Source organism: Microtus oregoni, unplaced genomic scaffold (assembly GCF_018167655.1).
Source record: "Microtus oregoni isolate MIOR12 unplaced genomic scaffold, Mior012 000007F_ref0000211, whole genome shotgun sequence".
NCBI classification, from domain to species: Eukaryota; Metazoa; Chordata; class Mammalia; order Rodentia; family Cricetidae; genus Microtus; species Microtus oregoni.
The window spans coordinates 54,180,078-54,194,057 of record NW_024543066.1 but is presented as its reverse complement, the minus strand read 5'-3'; the positions used below and the strand labels follow the sequence as shown (position 1 = coordinate 54,194,057).

Below are 13,980 nucleotides of genomic sequence, written 5' to 3'. Positions count from 1 at the left end.
TGAATTCACTGCAATTTCCCTGCCTCAGCCTCCCACGGTGCAGGCACGTGCTACCATGCCTAGCTAATAGTGAGTTATTTCAGGATTACTGATTATAATGACATCCAGGCACAGCCCCAGCTGGAGATAGGAGGCGACTGTGTGCGTACGTGCGTGCGTGTGTGTGTGCGTGTGTACGTACTCACATGTGTGCTTATCTTTGGGTTTAACCAGGCCTGTAGTTTCCCTGGTGAGGAAGTGGGAGCCCAGGAGTTGGGGGTGGGAGTCCTATGTTGTTGGGCAATTCACAACTGAGTCATTCAGAAGGTCTCTGTCCCTGAAGCAGGCATAGCTTTGTAAAATGAGAAAGGACTGTATTAGAAAAAAAAAATCTTAATAAAAGAATTCACCTAGTGAGAACTCTTCCTTTAAGGGGCACCATGATGTTCCTGTTTGCTGTGTTCTTCCCCTCCAGGGTCTCTCCCTGGCCCAGGCCTGCTTTTGTCTGCTATGCATTGTATTTCTTGGGCCTTGGTCCTGGTCAGCTCGGTGCAGCTGACCCCACAGTCACTCACCTCCTTGCCCCCATCTCTCTTGGCTCCTAGTTCCTTCCTGAAGCTGCTTCTAAGGGACCTGAACCGGTTAGCTTGAATCCAGGGTCTCTGTGGGGTCCAAAGAAGCAAGGATAGAAAGGAATGACTCTTCTACTAGCCTCTCCTGCACCCACATTGCCCTCATGTTGTGGGGCGCACCTGTTCCAAGTGATATTGTAGACGCTCTGCCAGACAGAAGCCCCACGCTATAGGGCTGAGCCACCCAGGAAGGATTTCGGACCCTCCAAATAGAACTAGAACCTGCATACTCTGCCAGAGCGTCTGCGGGCAGGGTAAATGCAGTAGGCCAGACCTGTCTCTGCAGATGTCCTGTTATAGTAACAGTGCTAACCCATCCCAAGAGAACCTAAAGCTCCCCTGGACAAGACGAGATTCAAAGCAGGGATTGCATGGTGGTTCTGGGTCCACCACTGATGGGCCCATTGCCATGTTCACCCCAGGAAGAAGGCACTAGAGCCAAGAGGACCACCAACCCACGTGTACCTCGGTGATGTGCATGCCTGAGAGTTGATATAGGGGAAAGCAGTGTCTTGTTCCTTAGAGTTCCATTCCTTACAGAGAGCTGTTGTGCATAGGACCAAGTGGTATAACCTGCCTCTCTCCTTCCTTCCTATTGGCCCAGTGCTGGGTTAGATAAAGCAGGCTGCTGGGCTGTGTGGTTGTGTTTACTGGGCAGTCGACCACCGCCCCTGCATGGTCCCTGAACAGCCTAGACAATAATGACTGGATCTTCCCACCTCTGTCTCAGCCATCCTCTGGAACCTCTGGGGCACCGTCCTGGTAGATTATTCCCCTCAGCTCTGCCCTCTCTTTGCCTTAGTAGCAGCCGTGCCGGTGGTAGAGTGCCCGCCTGAGTTGGGGCTTGTCACACCTGTTTCTGGAGCCTTCTAGAAACACAGAGGACCCCTCTTTTCCCTACCCCTTCTCAAGGTTGAGGGGGAGGAGGAAATATTGATTTGGAGAACTGGGAAAAGTCGAGGGAGACACAGTCCTCCTCCTAGAACAGAAAAGTGCCTCCTGAAGTGAGAAGTTCAGGCTACCTGAGAGACCAGTGGTTTTGTGGGAGCTCCCCCCAGTGGTCAGGAGCTCCACCCAGAGGGCATCGTGGGTCATTGCATGAAAAGAGGTCTGCTCCCAGGCCTCTTGACCTTCTGGTTCTGGATATTGGAAGGTGGCCCAGAAGGGAGCCTCCTGATCCAAAGAGCAGCTGCCAGGAGAGCCAGAGAGCCTGGCCCAGTTGTATACTGGCTTCTTCAGTAGACCGAGAAAGCCACCCCAGGGGATGACTTTCTTCCTTCTGTGGGTGGAAAAGGCAGGGTCAGAAAAGTGAAAGGGCCTTTCTGGTATTGCATAGCATGACAATGGCATCCTGGAGGAGGGTTCCTTTTGCCCTAGTCAGACCTGGTATCGCTCATACCAACAGCCCCAGAGTTTGATGGTGGGAGAAAAGGCAGGGCTGAGTTCTGGAGAAACCTCTTGGAGAAACGTGGTTTTTTTTTTTTTTTTGTTTTGTTTTTTGGACAGTCTTTCAACAAGTAAATGCTCACTTACCATGGCAAAAACATCATTTTATCACCACAGAATTTCCCACTAGAGAACAGAACCTAGGACCCTGTAATTGTTTGAAAAGCAATAACAGGGCTGCCTCTTTTCATACAAGTTCCTACCTTGCCCCAACCCCCTGCTTCCCACTGCCTCAGCTTTCATCATCTTCCTCCCGGAGCTGGGAGTTAGCAGACACTAGCAGAGACTTGTTGGAGAAGCTGGTCTGCCGCCAGAGCCTGCTCCCTGTGGCCTCCGCCTTCTGCTTCCCTCCTCTGCCACCACCTGCCCTAAGTTTTGTGGTGTATTGTTTTGCAGACATTTTGAATTCACACCAGGTGTCCATTAAATCCCCAAGGAAAAATCACTGACTGTCCCTCTGCCAGAGTTCTGTGGATCTCCCTGAAATCTTAGATGAAGCAAGCTGAACATGGGCCAGGAGTTGGGGACTAAATGGGGTACCCTGCCATCTCACCGACTTTGCTTCCAGCCGTACATCCTCGGGCTTGAAGCGTTTAATGGGGCATGCTGGGAACATCCAGCTGATTTGTCTGTCTGCACTGCCTGAGTGCCATCCGTTCTTGGGACTCAGCACTGAATTGCTTTCCATTTTGCCTTCGACTTATCTTTCCAAAGGGTGAAGTTTTGTTTGCCAGGTGTCTTTAGCCCACTAAAGTGGCATAAACATTTGAACCCAAACCAGTAAGCTTCCATTAGATTAGAAGCCTGAGGCAGCCAAGCATATTTTCCCCTCTTCTTTGTATCCCAGGGCAGACTCATGGAGGACGGAAGAGCCCCTGCCTGTTTCTTGGTGTTACTTGTAGAAACAGGTAGAACAGTGAGCCATCACCCTACAAATAAAGGTTGCCATGTCTCCCATGTTTAGGGTGACTGACTTTCTCCTGGTTATTGCCTGCTGCCCTATTCTGCCCTCTCAGCACTGTATGGAGACTGGGAAGTGAGCCTCCCACTCACTCAGTTCCCGGGCTGTGGGCTCCAAGCCAGGAAACCCTACGTGGGTCAGAGATCCACATTCCTCGCCTTTTCTACTGCAAAGAAATCTGCCCTCTGTGATATGGCCTCATTTTTAAATTCAGTGGAACTTTATGAGAAGCCTAAACTTAAACTTTATCATAAAAGATTTGAGAAGAAAAATGGAGGGGTGTCAGTTGATGTCACAGTTCACAGACCTGACATTTTCCTTAATGTCAAGTGGATATGAACCCATTTTAATAAGTTTATTAGAGCCAAACTATTTAAATAACTTTATTTGATTCATCCTTTGGTAGATGAGAAAAATACATTACAAAATACATTATACAGAGGACTCACAGTACACATTACTAAAACACAATCTACAAGCCAGTCAGGGCTGGCATTAAGTTCAGAAGGAAGCCACACAGGCTACGACTTGGATTTCAGGTCCATGGAATGATTTTTCCCCTTGTACCCCCTCTGTCTCAGACTCACTGTATATTAGCACCCCTAATCTGGTGGGTGTAGGCAGAGTTAGAGCAGCATCAAGTAGGACTGGTGAACTCTCCATCCACCTAAAGCAGCAAGACATTCAAATTTCTAGAAGAAAAGGGGGGGGGGGCAAGGGAGGGTAACCAAATTAAAATGCCCATCTCAAAAGCATAAAAACCATCCCAGAGCTGGGTTTTCTAAACCCTGGGACCTTGCTTAGCCGTCCCTTGCCTCTGTCACGTCAGCAGGCGGGTGGTCCCACAGCAAGCTCATTCACAGGGAGATGCAGGCTTCGGTGCCACGTAGGGAGCAGTCTCACAACAGCAGGTCCATCCAACACAGTGCACAGTGCCCATTTCTGGCTCTGCAGACTTCTCCCTTCCGTGCTTCCTGGGCCTGAGCCGAGGACCCACCACACAACACAACCACATGGAGCTAGCTGTTTCCAGGTGGCCCACAGCTTGGGAATGGCTAGAACCATCAATCAGAAGTTCATGTCTTTTCTTAGCTCACCTAATGAAGCAGATGAGAGGTGAGCAGAGACCACACGGGAAGGCAGGGAACCAAGGAATTACAGCCACTCAGCAGGTTGCTGGGATTAGAGAAAACCTCATGCATCCAGCAGCCTGGGCCCCACCCCTCTCATCTTAAAAGGAGTTTATGAAGCAGCTACTAGAGTCTCATCTTTTTCTTGGAAATTTCAAAATGGAGATTAGTACAAAGTAGCAGTAACAATCAGGTTGTTTCTGGGCCTCTGCACTGTAGTTCAGCAGGCCAGACTGTTCCAAGGAATGAATAGCGGTGCCGGTTGCTCCAGAGGTCTTTCAGGAGCCACCTAGGGTCAGATCAGGCAAGTGCTTCCTTCAGCTTGGTATTTCTCTTGTGCTAGCAGGAAAACGCAGGCTCTCTGCAGCTTCTCCTTGCTACCAAAGCATGGTGGGCCTGGCACCCCTCCCCCCTCCCCAGCAGTCAGGGGATGTGGGAATAAAAATAAGGATGAGTCAAGACCAGCATCTTCAAATTAACAAACTGTAATTGTTTTCCCAAAGATACATTTTTTTTCCATACACATCCATCATACACTGTAACCAAAAAAAGCAGTGTACATGAAATAAGAGAAAATAAATTAAAAACCCATAGCATAGGTAAGGAGGCTCTAGTCTGGAGCACAGCTGAGTTTCCAGCAATATAAGGAGGCTTGAGAGTTTCTTTATAAGAATGCCTGCTAGCAAGGGTTCCAGCAAGGTGGTTGGTTTGTAGTCAGTCTTGAGTACTTGAAACAGTTCAGTGTGTTGTTTGTTGTTTTTCCTTAGCGTTTAGAATAGCCATCATTGTCCTGCAATAGGCAGAGCTATCACGTCCAGGAAAAATGAGGGAGGGAACCAGAGGCAGCGTGAAATCCAAATACAGCATTCAAAGGTAATTGGTCCAGTGGTGCCTGGGGGAGGAGGAAGGGGATGATACTCCAGGGTTAGCCATCTTCTTTTGGGGGTGTGTACCAGCCTGCACAAAACACAAACCAGCACAGTGAAAGGGCAGGCCCAGGTCAACTTTGCCCACCCCAATCCCTGAGGACATCTCTATGATTCCAGGAAAGCAGATCCTAGGAAGGATGTCCAGTCCCCACAGTGGGGACACAGGTGTAGGGAAGCCGAGGATACTTACCCGGAGGTTGTTTATTGTAAGGGAGAGAGAATGGTGAGCCCACCCAGAAGTAACCAGAATTAGATGACAGGACCCAGTCTACCTTAGACACTCCCGCCCCCCCCCCCCGGTACTTCTGGGGGGGGGGGGAGAGTGAGGTTAGCCACCTTCAGACTTCTAGAGAACTGGGCAGATGCTGGATCAATGGACAGTAAAGCTCAGAAACCAAAGGTTCTTGTACTTGACTGGCGTGGGGCCAGGGCCTGCACGGGGCTGGCTCTTCTGGGGCCAGGTTCCAAGCTCACCGTTTTTTTCGTGGATCTGCACCAAAGACTTGTAGGATTGCTGTGCTCTTGTTAGGCTGTACTGAGACTGGGGAAGAGAGTCGCCAGTCAGATCATGGCCAGCTGCAGCCTACTGTCCCTCCTCTGCAGGCTGTCACCCAGGGAACCAAGAGTCCCAGCTTCCAGCACCAAGCCCCTCTGCCTGGGAAGGCCCTGAGGACACACCACACACAGCTTCCCTTTCCAGACCTCCGCCCACACCAACATCTGTGGATGCCCTTGAGGCCAAGGCCCTCCCTCCATTTCAGAGGCTTTACCCTCTGTCTCTCAAAGGCAACTTTAGCTTGCTAGTGGCCCAAGCTGTACTTGGCTCTCCATGGTCCCAGGGCCCTTACTTTGTTGGCTCCAAACTGCACCCGTGCCTTTCCCTTCACCAGCGTGGCGCTGATCTGCATGATCACGGACTCTATGGAGTAGGCACTGCTCCAGCCCTGGGGCACAGCAGGGACAAAGCAGGAAGTCAGGAAACAGCTTCCTGAGAAACCTTCAGCACCTTTCCCCACAAGAGGCTGCCTTTACAGAAGGGCCCTTTACTCCCAGCACAGTCACCACCTGTCCACCTAAGTTCCTGGGTACAGGCTCTGCCTAGTGCAATGAAAGGGCCATATTATGGCTATGACTTGTCCCCCCACCCCAATGGTAAGAGCTCAGCCAGCCCCACCCAGGCCAATGGCCAAGAGTGAAACAGGCTCACTCACCTGCTTGGTGAGAAGTTCCATGCAGATGGCACCTCCACCCAGAACATACCTGTAAGAAGAAGGGTTAGTCAGCTGTGCCTGGCCACAAGTCCAGTCCCTTCTTCACCTGCTGCATCACAAATGGCCTATTCCCTTTGCCCAGTCACTCACCCTCCAGAGAGGACTGGAGACACAACCCTGACGAATGGTGGGTCAAAGGGGAAGTTATCCTGAGAAAGAGGCAGACAGCAGTCAGGGAAGAGAGGCCTGCACTCTCGTAAGACTCAAAGCAGGCAGGGAAGGCTCAGTCAGGAAGAGAGCACTGGGACCAAGCCATCTTACTTTAAAGGAGAAGTTAAGTAAGATGAAGTCTGCTCCCTCCTTCTCCTTTAGGATCTGAAGATCATTGTGCAAAGCGCTGTCCTGGTCAACTCTACAAAGCAACGAATCTGGGCTCAGACTGCTGGGTCCTGACTGAGCAGCCTCCTATGGGCCCCATTGCCCACACCTGCTCCTGGGACCCTGCAACCAACACATTGGATGGGACACAAGTGCCCCTGAGGTTCCAGTCACTCCACTTTCTCATCCCAGAGCTGCCACTCACTTGAGGAGTTTGACATTCCAGTCATACAGACTGTCATTCACGAGTTCGACTGCATAGTTTCCTGGAAGGAAAGGAAGCATCAATAAGATGGGTCTGGACCAAAAGGTAGAGCCTTCCCTTCCCAAGAAAAAGACTCAACCAGAACAATGGTGGTGCACGCCTTTACTCCCAGCACTTGGGAGGCAGAGGCAGGCAGATTTATGGAGTTTCAAGGCTAGCCTGATCTACAGAGCTAGTTCCAGGATAGCTAAGGCTACACAGAGAAACCCTGTCTCAAAAAATGAAAAAGGGGAGGAAAAAAAAAAAAAGGCTCAAAGGGTCCAGGTTTGTCTCTGGATATGTGACAACCCATGCTTCAAGGACCTCCAATCCCAGTCTGAAACTTTTATAAGCATTTGTGTGATCTAGAAATTCTCAGGGCTTCTTGTCAGCATTATACTGCATCCTTTAAAAAACAATTACATGAATTTGCTTATTTCTGTGTGTGTGTGCAAGTGCCATCCGTGCAAATAGCAGTTCTCTCTGTCATGTGGGTATCAGAGACTGAACTCGGGTCCTAAAACTTGGTGCAAGTGGTTTTATCCACCAAGCCATCTTCCGGCTCATACCATGTCCTTTTTGAGGAACTCCTATGCCGCCCCTGGGCAAACTCACCACTTTTGAAACTCTGTGATCGGTATATATCCCTGAGCTCCTTCATCAGCCGGTCAGTGGCCTGCACCGAGCCAGACACTGCACCCTGGGAAGGAGAGCACACACGATTTACTCCTTGATCTGGTGGGTAAACCTTAAAATAATCTGGCATGGGGGAGGATCCGAGAGATCCAACAAAGGAGGCAGCACTCCATACTGGTGCCGTGGCTGCTCCCCAGTCAGCACCCACCACCCTTCGCCTCACCTCTCTACAAGGCACGTACATTTAAGTAATCTTGCCTCTGGTTCTTTTTAATTTTCTCTAGGATGGCCAGGTTTTCTTTTCCGATGCCATCATCTTCAGATTTCTTGCCCTCTGCTGGCTCTTCCTCTTTCATTTCATAGTGATCTAGGTCTTCTGTATCCTGAGGTAGGTGTGGGAGCAGAGGAACACCACAAAGGTAGTGGATAGACTATCCTTTCTTTAGTCCCATTGTCCCAGAGCCCCAAGTCCCCGTGGCATTCTTGGTAATACATTTCCAGTTCTGGAAACAGCTTAGCCTCATTCCCTCCACAATCTACAGGCCAATGCAAGTTGGGTCTAGCTTTTTCAAATGGAGTCTCATATAGCCCAGACTGTCCTCAAACTCATCATATAGTGAGGCTAACCCCTGATCCTCCTGCTTCCACCTGTCACGTGTTAGGGATACAGGTGTGCACCTTTTATTATGAGACAGGGTCTTGCTATATATATGTATCTTTCACTGTCCTAGACAGGCTAGATTGAAAGTTGGAGGGATTGTCCTGCTTCAGCCTCCTGAGTACTGGATTAAAGGTGTGTATCAATACATCTGGCTTCCCAAGGAAATTTTCTTCTCTTTCTCAATTCTCAACCATAGCAGCAGAGTTACAAAGAGGACTGAGAAAGGGACTGTCTTCTGTTCCCTAGGAAGATCCTACTTCAACTGTTCCTAAAATTTCCTTGGCAGCAGACACTTCTCAATTTCTAGGTGAAGGACCTTTGGCCTCCAGTGATTAAAAAGCTTGTTTATTAGTCTAGACTCTCAAACCCAGGAGTCCTTAGGACCTTAGGCCTAACAGAATAGACTAAGAGCCAGTGAGTGGCTCAAAGGATACAGGTGCTTGGCGCTAAGTCTGATAACTGTGTCTAATCCTTGGGACCTGCACAGTAGCTAGAACTGACTCCTCCAAGTTGTCCTGACTTCCAACACACACACAACACATCTTAAAAATGTGAAGAGAAAACTAAATAATAAATTTCTTCTTCTCCTCCTACAATAGCAGGATCTGAATTGGGTCCCCAGAAGTACTCATTGCCAAGACGGAAATGAGGTGGCCCAAAGTAGGAGATGGCCAAAACCAACAACATAATTAGGTCCTTATTCACCTGGCTCTGAGTGAACAAGTGGCTCACCAAGCAGAGGCCACACAGAGGCAGCTTCAGCTCCATAGTCAGGTGCTGGGGGCGTGGTACAGAGGGTTGAACTGCCAGGAAGGACTGTTTCATGGCTCATCAGCCCACTGTGGGTCTGAAGATCAGTACAAAGTTACCAGATCTGGGTCCAAGGCTAGGAAACACGATCAGAGATACAGTACTACAAAAGGATATCCTGTAAAGTCCTGTAGTAAGGGCAACACACACTAGCTTACTTTATTCCTTTATAACATTGAGTTATCCTATCATTACCTTTATTTTATAGGAAAGTTGAGGTCTAGTGAATTAATTCTCATGCCCATTCAAAGCAGATTTCACAGAAGTAAGGTTATCTATCTGGCTGTGAAGCTCAACTTAACTATTGTTTATATTCTATAGAAGCACCTACAGTTAGACATGGTGGCACATGCCTGTAGTTCTAGCACTTGGGAGGTAGAGGCAAGAGGATCAATTCAAGCCATCCTTGACTATACAAGTGAGTTTGAGGCCAGCCTAGCTTATACAAGACCCTATCTCAAAACATAAACAAGAGTTAGAAAGATCGCTCAGTGGTTAAGAGCACTGGCTGCTCTTCTAGGAAACTGGTTCCCACCACCCACATGGTGGCTTATAACCATCTATAATTCCAGTCCCAGGGGATCTGATGCCCTTTTCTCGACTCCACAGGCACTGCAGGTATGTAGTGCACAGACATTCATGCAGGGAAAATAGCCATGCATTTAAAAGTGAGAAAAATAAAGCATCTGTATTTTTAAAGATTCTTTCAAGTATATTATACATTATTATTTATTTACCACCTGAAATAACCCTGTAATATGTATCATAATCTTATTTTGGAGATGAAAAGACTGTAGCTTAATAAGTGAAACTCTCCAAATAAGACAATCAGGGTGCAATTAGGGTCTGTCAAGACTCTTGAAGCCATCTGAGATGAGTTTGCCCAGTATTTGTTTGTTTTCAAAGAATGGACAATAGATGGTCATTTCCTTCACTCCAGGCCAGTCTTTACTCCACTGACACACTCCTTTCCCCAGTTGGGAACTGGAGTTGTTTATATTGAATGACCCATACTAGAGATGAACACTTCCTGTCAATGCCATTTCAAGTGGTAAGCCTACCTCAGGCATCTCCTCATCTTCGTCTTCTGAAGATACTTCTTCTTGCGTGCACTACAGTGGAGAATAGGGCAAAGACCAAGATCAGAACCCAGTGGGTTGCAAGAATGCAGCCTGACCTACCCCTGGCCCTGAAGGTCTGGAAGCTGGGCACTGTGCCCATAAAGATGCCAGTTTCTCTATCAGCGAGAACTGAGTGGAAGCATGAGCCCAAGGGATGGATGACTTTGCTACCAGCCAATTATTCTCTTGCTACGACATGCCAGGAAAGAAAAGAAAAACAAAAAGAACTCATGGCTGCTCTTGTCATCTGCTCTGCAGATCCTAGCTCACCTTCTCTGAGAACCCTCTAAGTGACAGTGCATTTCTGGTTCTAAACAAAGGGCCTGGGTTGCCAATAGTTATCAATTCCTATTGCTAAGGTAATAGTAAACACGTCCTCCTCATCTCAACCTGAGGGATGCTGCCCCTGAGAATAAGTTCTGATAGGACAGAGCAGTGGATAGTGCCGTATTTAGCTAGAGTCTCATCTGGAGAAGAAAGAAGCTGGGAATCACTGGGAGCAGTGGGAGTTGCAGGAGCAACCACAGTTCCATTTCAGTTATCAAGAATTTGTCGGGCGCTCTTTGGGATGACTGAACAACAGGACCCAAAGCCCAGTCCTCAGTTGCATACCTGATCCGCTGGCAAGGGCTGATCCAGCATTTCCACATCGGGATGCTGAGGGAGGTTGTAGAGTTTACACAGGTCAGAGATGATCCTCTTCAGATGCTGCAAGAGCTGGGGTGGGGACCACAGACACATCAAATACACCTCCCCTACTGCAATCTGGATTGCTGCATGGATGAGTTTTTAGCTCAGATCCCAAAATGGTGGCTGTTTCTCTAATTGGATAGCCCTCACAGTTACAGGAATGACTTTCCCTAGTGGACCTACCCTGGGGCTGCTACAGGAACCTGTCTCCTCTGACCTCAGAAAGCAACTCTCCCAAGAAGTCTTCCCCAAGACGGTCCACCTGGGGACCCCCACTCTCAGATCCAGCTGCCTCATAGGGTACTTTTATGGTTGAAACCTCACCAGGAACACATGCACTCTACCCCCTGCCCCTCACCAAAGTATTCCCTTTCTTTATGTCCACCAGCCTCTCCAAGACAGCAGCCAAGTTAGGGTCATCAGACTCCACCGACCAGATGGGGGGCACAGCAGGGTATGATTCCTGAGGGAGAAAGCAGGGAGAGTGGTCACAAGGGAAAACTGGGAAAACCAGTTTTTGCTTAGCCTTCCTTCTTCCCTGAAGACTCTGGTTCCTTTCCTTCCCACCACCATGCCCTCCACTAAAATCGCCAGTTCAGCTTCCCTAGACCAAGAGCCTAGGAGGGCCTGAACTAAGAAGCAACCTGCAAAGTTACTTTCTTCTAGAGGAGAAACCAGGGAGAGCTAACCATAGCGAAGGAGGCTCTGGCCTTCTGTCCTGTTACACTCAAGTTCTCACACCCAGGCTAGAGTCTCAGTGTTTCCACACTCCAGCATTAGGGAAAGGAAGATCACCTCCTAACAGCCACAGTGATGAGAAAAATGCAGGCTGTAGCCACCAGGGGAGGAAGAACTAAAATAAAACGGTCTTCAAAGCTAACAGTTATAGGGCATGTGTAGGAACCGCCCTCCACCCAAGACAGAACCCTCTGAGACCCGTTCTCCCTACCACTCCCTGCCCTCTCTTCAGTCCAGGCATGGGCTGGGAGAAAGAAGCCTCCACCACTGCTACTGACATTCCCAGCATTCCTGAGCCACAATGCCAAAGGAGCCTAAACAGACTCCCCCACTCTACCCAAGGCCAGGGGACCTGTGTAGGCCAAGCTTCCTTTAGAAGGGCCATGGGCACTGCAGCTGAGAACCCCCAAAGACAAAGATGGCCTCTGGCAACTGAAAGGAAGCCGCTGGAGGAAGCAAACCTACCCGTAAAGTGAATCCACTTAGCAAAATCCAATCTTTGATGTCTCAACACATGCCAGGGAAGCCTTACCCACTTCTACTGGGGGGTCTTAGCGGTGCCATAGCTCTAACCAGTGCTGCAGGAGAAACAGGACCGAAGATGCTAAAATCTTTACTTGACTGGTCATAGCTTGGTGAGGTAAGCCTCAGCTTGGCTAGATTCCCCACCAAAACTCAAGTGTCTCATGACTACTCTGCTCCCACTTCTCACCACCATGGCCTGGTTTGGTGGCAGAAAGGGATAGAAAACACCATGGAAGACAAATTGAAGCGTTCAAGTACCAGAGAATTCACAAGTCTGCCTCTCCCAAGCCACTCCCATTTCCAGGGTGGCTAAAGGTACTGCCCACTGGCTCTCTAGCTAGCTCCAGCAGGGGCAAGACCATTAACAGTGGGTGTTATCAACCAATGTGAGCACTGTATCACGCAGTACCAGATGTTACAAAATTACACCCAACAGTTTCCTCAAGGGATAAAATAAGGCTGGCCACATGAAGTGTTTCCTAATCTGGTCTAGTTAGGACGATATGAAGCCCACTGCCGAGCAATGGCGCTATTACTGCTCAACACACACTAGCACCACCAGAAAAGGCAACAACCACCTAGGACAAGTAGACATAACGCCAGAAACGGGGAGGGGAGTGGCAAAATTGCTACCAGCTGAGGCAAAGAGGAGTTAAAGGTTAGCTAGTTACACCAGAGTGAGATGAAATCTAAAGTGGAGCCAATTCAGGGAGCAGAGAGGGGTTGAACGAGGGATGCCCGGGCAGGGAACCCACAGGTGCTAACATCTAAGTGGCAAGAACTGCTGAGAAGGGGTCACTACCGAACAGGGCCGAGTTCCAGGCCAGGTCCTTCCAGCAGAGGCCTGGACTCTTTATTGGAGTTGGGGGTGGGGAGAAGAAATGGGCCTTCCTAAGTGACACGGTAAAGTTGTGGAGGAGTCACGGAAAGGCACCAAAGCCATAAAACCTGAGGTGTAGGTGGGTTCCTAGGAGGGGGTGGTCGAGAGCCACAAGTCCGGGTGTCTCTCGCTCTCAGGGGTCAACAGTAGAGACTGTGATTGCACCACAGAACCTCAAGCAAAAGAAACGAGTGCAGCCTGGGGAGAAGGAGCCGAGCCCCAAGAGGGGGCTCCGGCCTCGGGGTCCTCCGAGGGCAGGAGGCTGTAGGGTGTGATTTCGAGCACCAGACAAGGGACCCCAGCGCGGTGCAAACGAGAAGGTCCTCACCGTGATGTTGCAGTGGATGCGGACGGGTTCCCCCGGTACCGATCCCCGAGAGGGGAGATGGGGTCCGGGCGCAGCCCCGGCCCCGGCCCCTCCGGCTCCGGCCAGCAGGAACTCGCAGCTCAGCTCGTCCAGGCAGGCGCTGGCAATGCGGAAGCGCTCGTGGCCGCGGTGGAAGATGGACTCGAGCAGCTTCAGCTCTCGCCTCAGGCAGGGCCCCGGCCCTGGGCCCCCTCCCGGGCCGCCCCCGGCCCCCGGCGCCGCCCCCTGGACCCCCAGCTGCTGCCCCGGCCCCGGCTGCTGCTGCCCCTGCGGCTGCGGCTGCTGCATCCTCCGCTCCGCTCCGCTCCGGGGCCAGCGGGCCGGGAGCCTCCGGCCTCCGCTCCGGGCTCCGCCGCCGCCGCGGTCCGCACTTCCTGATCCCCCCTTTGCCAAGATGGCGCCGCCGCCACCTCCGGGACAGGCCCCCTCCGCTCGCCGGCCCACCCCCCCACGGCCGCCGGAAGCCGCGCGCCCCTCCCCCTCCGAGGCGGCCCCGCCTCCGTCCTCACGTGACCTCCGAGCTCCGGCCCCCGGCACGTGATCCCCGCGTCTTTCCCGCCCCCCGGTCCGCGCCTGTCACCCTCCACATGTGACCCGCGGCCCACAGCTCGCCGGTCGAAGCGCCTCCGTGCGTGTATGTGC

General features: G+C 50.7%; 1 protein-coding gene across 2 annotated transcripts; it reads right to left on the bottom strand.

Moving 5' to 3' along the window:
- Nucleotides 1-4,617: 4,617 nt before the first annotated feature.
- On the bottom strand, nt 4,618-13,928 carry Ube2q1 (ubiquitin conjugating enzyme E2 Q1). Of its 2 annotated transcripts, none has more exons than XM_041656634.1 (13): nt 13,300-13,928; nt 11,187-11,291; nt 10,751-10,855; nt 10,079-10,129; nt 7,789-7,929; nt 7,526-7,610; nt 6,872-6,932; nt 6,610-6,700; nt 6,439-6,497; nt 6,289-6,337; nt 5,926-6,021; nt 5,552-5,618; nt 4,618-5,105 (listed from the first exon to the last, which is right to left on the bottom strand). In XM_041656634.1, the coding sequence occupies exons 1-13, from the start codon at nt 13,624-13,626 to the stop codon at nt 5,074-5,076; spliced, it is 1,269 nt and encodes a 422-aa protein (XP_041512568.1). In that variant the 5' UTR covers nt 13,627-13,928; the 3' UTR covers nt 4,618-5,073. The 2 variants fall into 2 exon arrangements, with proteins under 2 accessions (XP_041512568.1, XP_041512567.1); XM_041656633.1 differs by having other exon boundaries at nt 4,618-5,040.
- Between the last annotated feature and the right edge of the window lie 52 nt (nt 13,929-13,980).